This window comes from Haliaeetus albicilla, unplaced genomic scaffold (genome assembly GCF_947461875.1).
Source record: "Haliaeetus albicilla unplaced genomic scaffold, bHalAlb1.1 scaffold_130, whole genome shotgun sequence".
In the NCBI taxonomy this organism is placed as follows: Eukaryota; Metazoa; Chordata; class Aves; order Accipitriformes; family Accipitridae; genus Haliaeetus; species Haliaeetus albicilla.
The window spans coordinates 79,370-92,603 of NW_027212552.1; the positions used below are offsets into that span (position 1 = coordinate 79,370).

The following is a 13,234-nucleotide window of genomic DNA, read 5'->3' on the forward strand; positions in this document are numbered from 1 at the left end:
GTCTTGAGTTAGGGTTTTGATGCCTGATTAACTTGAAAAAGGGGGGCAGAATGGAGAAAATGAAATATTACTTAACTGTTTGAGAAGAAATGATTTTTTTTTTTCTCCCGCACTTGGCCGAATTAAAAGTTCCAAGCCACTGCACAGCCTGTGACAAATAATTTTGAATTAAATTTCAGCTCACTAAGTGTTTCCAACATAAATCAACTTCTGCACAAACAAGCACAGAAAGGGTCTTCCAAAGTGTGATTTAAAGTTGTGTGCTAGCTTTAGCTTAGATAGAATATATTTTGTGTCAGTGTTCAGGGTAAAAAGAGGTCTGTGTATTGACAGAGAAGCTAGAGAATACTTAATTAAGCATTGCAAGGGCTGACCTTTTGTTTTACAGGATATTTTTTATAAACCGTAGCGGTTAGTTTGGCTGCCGTCTTTAAGACTCTACATAGTAGTGCTTACTGATGCAAGCTTTCTAACAACTTAAGTGAACATTTGTATTATTTCTCTTAGCGATTATTCAGAACCTTAGTGACTGAATAATACTGCTGTCTTAATCCGTAGTTTTTGATTAATGTTTCAGGCCTTGAATTTTTTAAAGAAACGTGGTCCTTTAATAAGTGAAGCCATTCATGATAGCTACAACAGGTGTCTTGTAGCTGGCTTGCTGTCTCCAACATGCGTTGATGTCCAGCCATCCAGTTTGAGTCAGGTGAGTGCGTATCAGGGAATCAAGGGGGGAATACATCCATCTTGTCTGACAGGGCTGTAGAGGCTACAAGACATGATAATCTGATTTTCCTGTTATTTGCAAGTTGCATTGAAATGCAGGTGTTGACTTGAGTTAGCAGAAGTTACAGTATTCTTCAATCCAAACTAGCGAGTTTGAGTGGGGGCAGCACTAAGAGATCTGCGTTGAGAGACCCATCTCTTAATTCCGTGCCACAGATACGCACAAGGAAGCGTGCAGGCAGTGCTGGTCATGCGCACCATAAAGCATCTTTCCCTCACAACAACCTTCACCCCATCGGTTTCTCAAAGCATTATGTTCAGTGCAGTAGCTGACTATGGGGGTGTCTCACTCGGATGCGAGCTGTTGCAAACATCAGCTTGCTGCACTAGACGTGATCACTTGCTTCCAAGGAATTGGGCTGTGGTAAACAATTACTCTCGTCAGCTCTGCCCGACAACTTCATCACCGCTCCCCCTCATCTTCCCTTCATCAGTAGGCTTTCCTGCAGCCTCTCAAAGCAGATCTTCACCTCTGTAGCCTCGTAGCCCAATTTACTCTGCTTAGACTGCCCCCTTGTTGCTGCAATGCCTGAATTGCCTTTATCTCATGACACCCACTATCTTCTCTCTGCTTTGTCCCACCATAGTGACTGCACCCCCCTCGTCACAGGTTTTCCATTTGCAGTGCACCAACCTTTCTCTCTCATCTGAAGAGTTTCATGAGAGACGGAGCCTTTGTGATGAACAGCCCCTCTTCACCCAGGCAGGATCTAAGCTAAACGATTAGCTAGCTAGTCGTCACACAGTGGAGCCATTAGTAGGAAGGGGAGAGCGGTCTTCTCACTGCCCTCATCTTCCTGTCTACTGGATCGTTCACCAGATTTGTGGAAATGCGTTAAGGCAAATAACACTTCTGCACAGTGTGGTAGCTAAAATAAGTTTCTTGGCAAGCTGCCCTAGCCCATAGACTGCTTATTTTGCAAGCCTGACGTAGACTCTTACATTCAAATGGGATGTTCTGATGTCAGCTCCGGTTTGGAAATAGCTTGGGCAATCAAGACGTGTTTTAATAACCTTTGCCGAATTGTGGCCATACCATTGAGAGACTTGTTATGCATTTGAGCAGGGGTTTCTTTTGAAAGTTCGTAAGACAAATTTCAGAATTAGGGTCAAGAAGCTGGGTTTGGAGTTTTGTTTGCCACCGTAAGTAGTATCTGGTGTGTTTCCTTGTCTGAAACCCGTTTTCAGAAAAAGATGGACATATCATATGTGTATTCCAATGTGTAGAAATTGCTTTGAATGTAATGATTTTGCCTAGAAGGGAAAGCTACTTTTGAATGTGTTTAAAAAAACACATTAAAAAAAAAACAAACAAAGAAAAAAAACCAAAAAGACAAAAGTAAAATTTTGTGAAGGGTCATTTCACCTGAAAGAAGTATCACAACACCAGCTGAAATAAGCTGCTACTTAATAATCGCACGTCTGTGCATAGCTGTGCGTTATCCTTCTCAAGGATTACCACTGCATTATAATACAGTATTTGAGCAGCCTACAATTTAAACCTATTAGAATTTAAATGTTTCACGTCTTCTTCTGTCATTTTAGAAAATGATACAGTTTTGGGTGTCTGAACTGCTTCATGTCTTCAGAGTCTAGGAAGCTGCTTGACCTTAGCTTCCCTGTTTCCGTGCAAGCGTTGCACCGTTGTCTTTGCTCTGTCCCCTTCACGCATTCCTGATGGCAAACTTCTACGCGCAAAATGCGTGACGGGTATTAGCAGAGGACGTTACCGGAAATAGTTAATTGGAACTCGGTAAACTGAGACTATACTGCAGAGGCATGCAAATGAAGGTTAGAATCAGCCTTCAGTAAGTTGAAATGTTAGAGGAAAAGCTTAACGTGTTTCTCAGACCAACAAGCAGTGCAGCCTGTGGCTAGAGTTAAGAAAAGGAATGTGGAATTAGCTGCGTGTGTACTAGTGGACTGTGTGATGTCTGAATGAGTGTACAGTTAGAAACAAACGCTTGCTGTTGCTGGTTCAGATATTGAAAGCATGTAAGATTCTCAGTTTATTTTGTCGGTTACGTTTAGGAGGAGCAGTTAGAAGCGGTATTGTCAGCTGCTGTGCAGACAGGTTCTTTAGAACTGCTGACTGGATGCATTAAACATTGGGCATCTGAAGGTAATACTTCTTACGTTGTTCTTACGTTATATATTTTTCTAGTTTGCAATTGTCGATTCATTTCTTTTTTGTTTTCTTTTTTTAAAGCGCAGCCAAGTTCTGCTGCTAATTTACAGTTTGTTCTTGAGTGGACGTGGAAGAAAGTGATCTATGCAAAAGATGAGTTTGACCAAATATGTGAGTACTAGTGTAGTCATTCTGCACACACAAAATGGTTCTTTCTGACTGAGCTTATTCAGGAATGTGGCGGTATATGGTACTGCACGGGGTTCTTTAAGCGTACTTTGAAACTCTGAAATTGCTCTGAAGGCTAATGATGTAATATTTATTCTTGAAAAGGTGTTCCGCTGTTTGATGGCTCTCGCAACTTTGTTGACCCGCAGACCTTACAGTCTCTTCAGCACTGCCAGTTGCTTTTGAGCAACCTTAGCACAGTCTTAACCTGTTTTCTAACAGAAGCACAAGAGCTTACTGAAAAAGGTTTGTAATCGTATCTATGAAATCTTTGGTATGTTTTACTAAGATTTGGAATTATGCTTGAGTTGTAAGTGTGGAAAGATGAGCTTCTGTTGGTTTTGATGATTGGAAGACAGCCAAATTTAGCTGGGAGAAGGGGCTGAAATCTGAGAAGTTGGGACTACCACTTAATATGCGTTGATTTCAGGGAAATAGTTGGTTGTGGAGTTCATGCAGGTGGGTAGGGGAGGCTACATTCAGCAAGAAGCTGTGTAAGCAGCTGGGTGGAGATTCCAGCAACCGGATGTGGTAGCGCTGCAAATGATTCCTTTTAATTCTTAGCTAGCAATTCATAATTGCATGCGAATGTTGTATTGCAAATTGCTAGAAAATACAAAGGAAGCGCAAATGAGTAATTTGTGAAGTAAGTTACTTGAGCTTCTGTAGCTTTTTACGTTATCACTTGTCCTTGGCATATTGAGGGGAAAAGAAGACTATCCCTTTGCTACGGTAAAAATCCCCGCTACGTGAAAAACAAATGTCTTATTCGTGAGTGTATTTAATAGTTCCGGCTTTAGTTTTTTTTTCTTCTAACCTTTAGTGAATCTGGTTCTTTGTAGGGGTTGCTTTTTTGGTTTGGTGGCGAATGTGTTTTTTTTCTTCAAATAAGAAGGTGCCACAGAGTGAGAAATGCAAAGACCGCGATTTCTACCGCGTTACTTCTATACTTTCTATTTGGGATGATGAAGGGGGTTTTGTAAAAATGAAAGGAATTGGATAACAAAAATCATCTTATGCCTTTTTTTCAGGTTTTACAGACTTGACAAACAAGCAGGTGGTAACTGGCCTCCTTTCTTTGTATGCACGAGTGGTCATCTGGTTCTGTCGATCCAGTCTCCTTCCAGAGGGTTTAGGTAAGCATAAACTGTAATACATTTGTAACAGGGAGACTATCCAGTAAGTGATTCCGATGAACACATGCTTAGCCATGTTTTTGTAAATGTTTTGTCAGTGCTGAAGTTCTGTTGGTGAAACGGAGATTTTACTGGTTTTTTCAAATACATAGTGCAGAATAATGCAAGCAGTTTCTTTCCTGGATGATCCTTAGAAAGAGCAATAAGCCTCTGACTTGAAGGAGTTGCTTGTGTCCACAGCTTGAAAGACTTGGGATTTTAAACAAATTACTATTCCACCAGAGATAGTGGAATGCTTGTTTTTACAGCAAAGGCATTACCTGCGTGTTTGGAACTTTTTATTCATTGCTTGAGGAAAAAAGACACCTCGGCAATACTTCTTTATTTGGGTGGATTATAAAGTCTATTGTCAGCCTTCATTGTCTCACAGATGCTCACATGACATGTTTAAGAAACCATTCCCTTTGAGAATTGTCCTTTCTGTAGTGAGCTTCTGTTTGCAGTACGTGTTCTGAATGCTACCTCAATTGTAAACTTGAAATGGCACTTGAGAGAAGAAGGAGTTGAGTCTTGTGTCTTACCGCTCCGTTAGCAAAGGCAGAAAGAGGATTGGCTTCTTTCAAAGTTGGAGGCTTGCCTGTGCTTCTTGAGGCTTAGCTCGTATGATCTTCTGTCTTTTTAGTCAAACGTTTTAGTTTCAAAATGTGATATTGCTGCTTTAACTTGCTTTTACTTTATTGCCTGTAGATGATGATGCGCGTTTGGGTAGACCTTTCTACAATTACCCTCTGATTCAGAGCTACTACACTGGTCATCGACAGAAACTTGAGCGTTTATCAAGGTAAGCCTTACAGGAGAACTCGAGAACACTTCCACTGCGAAATCAGAAGTGGCAGTGAGTGGCTTTGCTACCAACAGTTGGTATTTGCTCTGCTTAATGCAGTTGCCGGCAATCCTCTTCACTTCAGTGATGCATGCGTTCTCTTGAACACGGAGGTTACTTTCCTGTGTTACAATATTTGTATATACCTCTGCTTAGTACTGTTTGTTGGCATCATCGTTTCTTGGTAGCGTACTTAATCCAGCGGCCAATCTGTATCATTTGGTACTACTGAAAAAGGTCATGTGTTCAGGATAGGGTCAGCGATCTCCCGTTCAGCAAAGCACGGTGTTCGCAGAACAGGTGTTTTGGACAGAGAAGAAAGCAAGTTTTAAACCCCAAACAAACCTCATCTCGTTTATTGACTAGCGAGCAAGGGTAATAACTGTATTGGCCTAAATCACAAGTACATTTGTGTGATTTGATGAGATAGTCAGAGTTCGATGTAGTTGGCACACCTAGCACTCTACTGGCTGTTGGATAAAAGTCACTTGCTGAACGTGAACTCTCTTTGCTGCACTAGCTCACTAGCATATAGGTGATATGCCTTGGATTAGACGAGAATAGATTTTTCTTTGGAAATTGTGCTGAAAACTAAATAAAGAGCTAACGAAGCTTAGGCTATGGCACCGCAAACAAGAACAGGATGCTGCAAGATGAGTTAAGGTGCAAGCTGCGGTGTAGTGGCTATTGACTTTAAAGTTCATCTTACTTAGCTTACTTCTCAAGTAACTTACATACCGGCTCAGGTGTTCCTTAGAAGCATACAACCTCCAGTGTGCTCTTTCTGCTTCTTATTACGGGGAAATTAAAGGGTAGTGTCACAGTCAGCCAAAGATTGCGATGGACTTGTGAAGAAAGCAGTTTTTAAAGGTTCACCCATCCATGGTTGTAATGGTCTGTGCATAGAAACATAATGGGTATGTGCATAGAAACATAAATGCTGCTTAAGATGACACTAAACTTCACCTGTATGCTCAGCTTTCTGAAAACAACTTTTTTTCAGTAACAAAAGTGAGATGCTGAGAACAAAATCTGAACTTTCCGTGGTGGTGTCTTCTCACAGCTGTGTATTGGGACACTCCAACGGGAGGCATTAGACTTGCGTTAAAGAATAGTCCTGGTATTTTGATACTGTTCCCTTTCCTCTGTTAGACAGTAGGAGAGTGGTTATTTCTGGCACATAAAAAACTTTGTTCACACTTCCTTTGTACTACAAGTAAGACAGCAAAAGAGAGAACCTGAAAACGAAAAGGTCCCTTAGCAGGGGAGCTTTCCAGGATGTCTGTTTGGAACTCCTCTAATAATTCAGTATGATCTAACAGACGTCTTTCATCTGACTCAGACATTTCTTTCATGTGCGTTTCAAGTCATAATCATGCCTTTGTGTGTTTGTCACTTTCTTTGCCTCATGGGAGCTTTTTTTTGTTTGGTTTGACTGGAGGAGATCTGTTACACTGAGAGGCTGGCATTAGCGTTTGACTCTCCAAATCCTTGCTACCTTTTGTTCCAGAGGAAAATGGGATTCTGACTGCTTGATGATTGATGGAATGGTTTCCCAGTTAGGAGACCAAGTTGAGAAGCTGTGGCGGAGAGATGAAGGAGGAACTGGGAAATACCCACCTGCTAGTTTACACGTGAGTGTTATGTTCACTGAAAACAGCCACGAACCCCCCAAAGCCCCACCCAAAAGCCAATGATTCATGAAAGACAGGAGTTTTTAAAAAACTCTTGATTTTTCATTTTCAGGCACTGCTGGATCTCTATTTGCTAGAAGGCATTGAAGAAAGCTACAAACATGCAATTGTATCCTTTCTCGTTATTTTTACTACACCTTCAGCACACGCACATAAATGTTCTTAAATGTTTGTCACCTGCGCGTTTAATAACGTTTTTGAATTTATGCTTCCAACACAGTGCAAGTGAAAACATTTAGTTTAGAATGAAGTTGTGGACAGGAGCATTGCTTTATTTCTTTGTACTGTGGATTCTTTATGATTTTTTTTTTTTAATGTTTTGTTGCAAAGTCTTTTCTGACATGCGAAAACAGGTTTACTGAGAAATGTTAAAGATAAAAATCTCCCTTGGTTTTTCTCAAAACTTAGCACAGTTTTTAATTATTTAAAGCACCCGTATCTGTAGCAAACGGCTGCTTACTAGGATGATGCAGTAATACGTGCTGCTTGAGAGCAGAAGGATTTCTAACCGGTACCTGATTTTTGCCCAGTTCATCCGTCTTCCAGCCCAGATAGCAGTGCTTGCTTTTGTTCTGTTAGAAGTGCAGGCACGCCGAATAAGAAGGAGAGAGAAGAGAAAAGTCATTGGGCAGAAACTTAATTTTTAAGCTGCTGAAATATACAGAATTACTTTTTGTTGTTTGCTGCCTAACCCGAGAGGGGAGCCTAGAGAGCAAGGGGTTTAAAAACGGTTGTACCCCAGAGCTGCCTTATTAGAATATGTCCCTAAAAACAGATGTCAGAAAGAGAAAATGACACTACCGATGAGTGATCCGCATACTGTTTTAAATCCCGTGTCAATCATTCAGTGCTACGTTGTCTTGTAAGGACACCTTCATTTACATTGTTCTATATACTCTGGAAATGAGGAAAAAAACCACTGGTAGAATTTGTTTGCTTTAATAATTAAGCATTGGATGTTCAGGTGTTTTGAATGTCCAGCTGGTAGCTCCAGTGACTAAAGAGGGAGCCTGAGTTTGTAACAACGGAAGTATTTAAGTATCTAAAGTTAACCTTTCTGAATGCCTTACAGAAATCAAAGAGTATTTCTTTCTGGCTACTTATTCAGAATGCAGTTTTGTGGTTAGGACCTGACCGTCCTCAGGTTATAATAGCTCCAAATGGCAAGACTAATACGGCAGTATTTTCTGCTTCCTACCACTTGTATATTCTGATTTCACTGTGTTTTTTGAAACGTGATGTGATAAATGTTTGGTCTTCCAAATTGATTAGCCTTAACTAGATACTTGATGTCAGACAATTTACTTGCTGCTAGATATCACGCATTCCTTTCCGAATAAAACAGAGACTTCAATCGACTCCTTCCCAACTGCCTTTGCTATCCCTTGGGGACTTGTTAAGCTTGTTGAAGGTTTTTGGCTTCTAGATCACAATGATTACGAAGTAAGTACGTTACAGTTCAGTTAGACATCCCTTACAGTCCAAAGCTGTAATCTGTAAAATGATTTTAAAAAATCGGTGCTTAGCTACTAACAGGTGCTACCACATTAGAAGCCCTTTTGTCATACTGCTACGACATCTTCAGCAATAAGTTATAATCTGAAATTTTCTTTTAGCCACTTTGACGGGAAATTGATTAAAACAAAGAAGAAATCAACTTTAATAATGCTTGATATTTGCATTTTCAAAGCCATCCATTTAGGTTGTTTTCAGCAGACCGATGGAGCGCTTCCTCAAAGACAGTGTTTTAGGTACTTTAAATATTAAAACTATGATCATAGCAGCAAGGTTTGAGGCAGAAGACTGCAGAAGTGACTGTTCAACCTAATTCACGTTCTTTCTGATGCTGAAGGTTGTTCTTTGCCTGTCACGAAGTTAATATAGCTGTTTGTCTGGGAGAATAGCTTATTATTTAGTAATGTATTTATAAAAAGTGGTGTTTGTAGACAGAGATTTGGTTACTCTGGAAAAGTGTGAATTACTCCTTTTAAAACACTCGCTTTGTTCTGTACGGCTAACTGGATTTTTTTTTTTTTGCAAATACTTGAGAATTTTTATCTATAGTAGTTAGTCATCTAAGTTTATTTAACACACGTCCACCCTTACTTAAGATACTTTTGAATGTTCTTGTGGCGTGCGTGCATGTGCATATCATAATACACCTGACCTCTAACCTCTACAGAATTCACTGGCCCTGCTCTTTCATCCAGCTACAATCAAAACTGTGTCATGGCAGCACAGGAGAATTATTCAATCCCTGATGTGCCAAGGAGAGCGTAGGCGAGCCCTCAGATACATACAGATGATGAAGCCAGCAATGTCAAGCAGCAGTGAAGTGCGGCTTTTCCTCACTGTGTTGTTGTCCAATAGGTAAAGAAACCTATCCCACCGTTTTGGCATTCAAATATTGTGAAGGGTGGAGAACAAATAATACGAATCACCATGCCCTAAATTCCCTTTAAACTCTGAATACAGTCGTTTGGGGGCATCTTTTTGGTTATTCTGTTAATATTCCTTTACATCTCAAAAAATTTAATTGCAGGTGCGTGGTGGAGGCTTGGGGTCTGTTGCAGCAACATGCCACCAGGTTAAACATCAAAGAGCTGTTAAAACATGTGTATGAAATCTGTCAGGAGATGGGACTAATGGAAGACTTACTGCAGCTACCTTTCACAGGCACTGAACAAGTAAGTGTGGACACGAAAAAAATCGTAACGGTCTCTTTGAAAAGAGAAGAGGCAGAATCATGACAGATTTTTGAAATGTGTTATTTCTCATAGGAGTGTTTGGAGAAGATTTTACAGAGCAATGCTGCTGTTCGGAATCTTAGATTTCCTTTAGACCACCATGTGCAGCGTGCCAACTATATCCCAGCGCTGCAGTCGAATCGTTCAATGAACGTTAATCTTACGGTAAGCATGAAAGTTCTGTCAAGTGTGCAGGTTTCTGTTAGGTGTTACTAACCATTTTTGGTAGTAAATAAAATAAAAATCAACGCTTTGTTTTTTATACCATTCTTTGAAATACTAGGAATAAGTTTCTACACTTTCCGTTACAGCTGAACCTAAAAGTTGAACAAAGTATTTCACTACTCCAAAGCTACTGCGTGAAGTTATAAACTAAGTGTTGCAGACCATTGTTGACTCCACTTAAAATAGTTTGTTTGCATCTAAGGAATAATGGTTTAGATTGCTGAACGCTGTTTGTGTCACTCCTTTCTGTGGCATGAAGAGTATGTTGTACGTCACCTCTTGAATCTTGCACACAACTTTATTTTTCTAGCTGAGAGCAGTCTGGATGCCAATCCGCAGGTAAAATCTGTGTGCTGGTTCGGTTTTCTTTTTATTTCCTCCGGTTATAGCATGAGCTCTGCGATTCCACAACTTCTGTTTTACCCCTTTGATGACAGAAATTCTTATCTAACTTCTGTTTCTCAAAACAGCCAGATTAAATTTTGCGTTTTGCGAACTTCTGTTATGAATCTGTGATACATTTTCTGTTTTCCGGAACCATAGTTTTCCAGTGGATCGCACTTATAAGGTGGTCTTGGAAGGTTTAGGTCCTGCATTTGAAAACATTCATTCGGCCAGAAGGTGTGTGTAGGTAGCCTTTTCTTACTCGTTTTAATATTCACATCATTGCACCCACTGTAATTTGCAGTTGCCCTGAATATTCAGTCATCTCGGACATTGGTGTTTCAGGAAAAACAAGGGAAAGCCTGCTATTTCGTAAGCCATTTGAAAATTGCGGGTGAGGACAAGCGTATCGGAGTAAGGTTCTGCCGAGTGCCAGAATTGTTTCAGCTTGAAGTTGTAGGTTCTGTTCTTGTCGTAGTCTGCCTTGCCCTTTGCTGAAATTACCAGGTGGAACTGGTGTGTGCCGAGGAGTAGAACTTGCTGCTCCTCTGTGCAGTGGCAGTATTTTACAGTATCTGTGGAGGAAATGTATTCACTAATTAGAAATAGCAGAGATAGTTGTGTGCAATGAACTTCTTGTAATCAGTTACCTTCTTGCTTTATGCTTTTTGTTCATCAGAATGATCGTGAGCCTGGCTTGAGAGAGAGAGCAGTTGCCAGGAATTCTACATTGCACCAATGTGGCAAGATCCTTCCTAGAGTTCATAGGAAACTGGCCAGAGAGAGAGCCAAGCCTTACCACTTGCCTTCATCGGTCTCAAGAGAAGGTAATTTCTTAGAGGAGGGAAATACAACGGACAACTGACCACGACTTTGATCACGCAAGGCTGATATTTTTTCCCCTCTTGCTTTACAGTCGCAAGAGCAAAGCCGTTATCAACAGTAACAAAACAAGCAAATGCAGGAAATGTGCGTACAAGAGCAACGTTCATCAGTAATGTATTGTCCAAAATTGGAGAAGTAGGGGTAGGAAATGAGCAGAAAACCAGTTGCTCACACCGTGATAGGTAAGCAGCCTTTTAACAAAGTTTAGTCTTGAGCTGCGTGTTTGGAGAGAGAGAGAGAGAGAGAGAGAGAAATCCACTTGAATTATGTTAGTGTTTTGGAGGGAAGGGGCACCTGAATAAAGCTTTCTTTGGCTTTTTTGCACCTACAGGAGATAACATTTAAGAATCAATTCACCGTAAGTAATACCTGGAGCGAGAGTTCTTCTGCTATGATAATCTCATTTATGCAAATACATCTATTTACATTACAGTAAATGTGTTTACAGAATTTAAGGTAGCTGAAACGAAAACCATGATTGCCAACAAGCTATTGGTGTACAGGTTTTGGTAGACTTGATTGTGTGATCAAATAGTAATCTTTTACCACTTTGTGCCCAGTTTCTGCTTCGTTTCTGCCTTTTTCTTTTTTTTTTTTTACTCAAAACCAGGCAGAATTGTAAAGAGCAAAAAAGAAGCTAGCAGTTGTCAGATGATTTTCCTAGAGGTAGTATATTCAAGGTGAAACTTGAATTCTGGTACGTTTGGACTTGAGGGGAGTGAAAGTCAGTTACATTTTCCTTTTCATTCTAGGCCTAGAGCTACAGAACCACCAGTCATAACACGTCCTCTCCCTGATGCAGAGTTGCCCGGTGCATTTGTTGGGACACCCGTTAACAAAATTTAGCTTTGTACCTGTTAAAGAAAAGGTCGGCTTGGGGACACAACTAAGTGGAGAATTTGAAGTGGCCCCAGCATTGAAATGCAGAGGAATTTTCTTCTGACATGAGAATTACATCACTTGTGCAATGTAAAATTGCATTACTCTTGCCTCAGATGGCAGGGATTTAGGAAATGAAGTGTGACATGTCACGAAATAATGAAAAAACAAGAGAAGGCCTGCAACTTGTTCATGGGCCTGATACATCAGCCCAGCAGTGAGGGTTCACCTGTATTTCTTGTTCATTGAATGTTTTTGTTATGTATCATCTCAGATGTCTTGAGCGCAGCATGATTTTATTTCATGTATTTATTTATGTTCATATTTTCAATTGTGTATCTTCACAGATTGCTGGATTTGGTGGTTCGTCCTGTTCCTTCAACTTCTGCAGCACAGGGTGGTAGCTGGCAGTCACCATGCGGCGCTTCTACTTCATTCACGACATCCAGCCCATTGAAATCAAATATGCTTGGTTGCACCTCACAAAAGAATTTTTCAAGAGCATCAGAGCTGAATTTACTGGAGACACCTCTTGTGGTTAAGGTTTGTGTTTTAAAAAACAGGATCAACCAACCGAACCAAAAGCCTGTAAACTTTGTTTAACATGAAACCACCAAAGTACTTAACACAAACCCTGTTGGATTCAGACTGTGGAATGTTTTCAGCATGCGTGTGGTTATTGGACGTAGCATCCTTTTGGAAGCAGGACGTTGGGAACAGTCTTGAAGAGGGAAAGTTTAGTTCTAAGTTAACTGCCGTACGCACATTGTCCCATAGCTTTGTGAAATACTTTGTTCCATGCAATAAAAACGAGTGTAAGTTAAAAATTGGACTTCTCAGTGCACATAGATCCTTAGAGATGCAATTTGTAGCTTAACCGTCTCATTGTTTAAGTGCTCGATAGCTCTGTGGAGTTTGACTTGCATGCCTACAAGCAAGAATGTATATGCTTCAGTTTCTTAATCCACTTAAGGGAATGGCAACGTAAGTGATGCCAGTTAAGCGATGTCAGTCTCTGTCAAATTCAGTGATGGCTTTTTGCGGGGATTCTGCGTATTGATGCTTGTGACAAGAAGATGCCATATCCTTGTTTCTTCAGGAAATTAATTTGAACGCTAACATTTTATGTTGCATTAATTAAAAAAAAAAAAAAAGAAGAAAGAAGCCAAAAGAGTCATAAGAAACATAAAACGCATGGTTTTTATACCGTTAAGTTTTTTGTCCCTTTGGAAAAAGAGCAGTGCAGAGGCTAAACTTTG

The 13,234-nt window shown here is 40.3% G+C and overlaps 1 protein-coding gene across 1 annotated transcript in view; it reads left to right on the forward strand.

Annotated features, from left to right (window-relative positions):
- LOC138684363 (protein ELYS-like) overlaps nt 1-13,234 on the forward strand; it is a 37,499-nt gene that overhangs the window by 12,358 nt on the left and 11,907 nt on the right. Inside the window, exons 11-26 of the mRNA XM_069778048.1 lie at nt 578-706; nt 2,818-2,908; nt 2,996-3,085; nt 3,248-3,388; nt 4,174-4,278; nt 5,026-5,119; nt 6,672-6,795; nt 6,908-6,964; nt 8,152-8,298; nt 9,038-9,225; nt 9,398-9,542; nt 9,636-9,767; nt 10,891-11,038; nt 11,128-11,278; nt 11,849-11,935; nt 12,299-12,522. Of these exons, the coding sequence (XP_069634149.1) occupies nt 578-706; nt 2,818-2,908; nt 2,996-3,085; nt 3,248-3,388; nt 4,174-4,278; nt 5,026-5,119; nt 6,672-6,795; nt 6,908-6,964; nt 8,152-8,298; nt 9,038-9,225; nt 9,398-9,542; nt 9,636-9,767; nt 10,891-11,038; nt 11,128-11,278; nt 11,849-11,935; nt 12,299-12,522 (2,053 nt within the window). The remainder of the gene's footprint in view (nt 1-577; nt 707-2,817; nt 2,909-2,995; nt 3,086-3,247; nt 3,389-4,173; nt 4,279-5,025; nt 5,120-6,671; nt 6,796-6,907; nt 6,965-8,151; nt 8,299-9,037; nt 9,226-9,397; nt 9,543-9,635; nt 9,768-10,890; nt 11,039-11,127; nt 11,279-11,848; nt 11,936-12,298; nt 12,523-13,234) is intronic.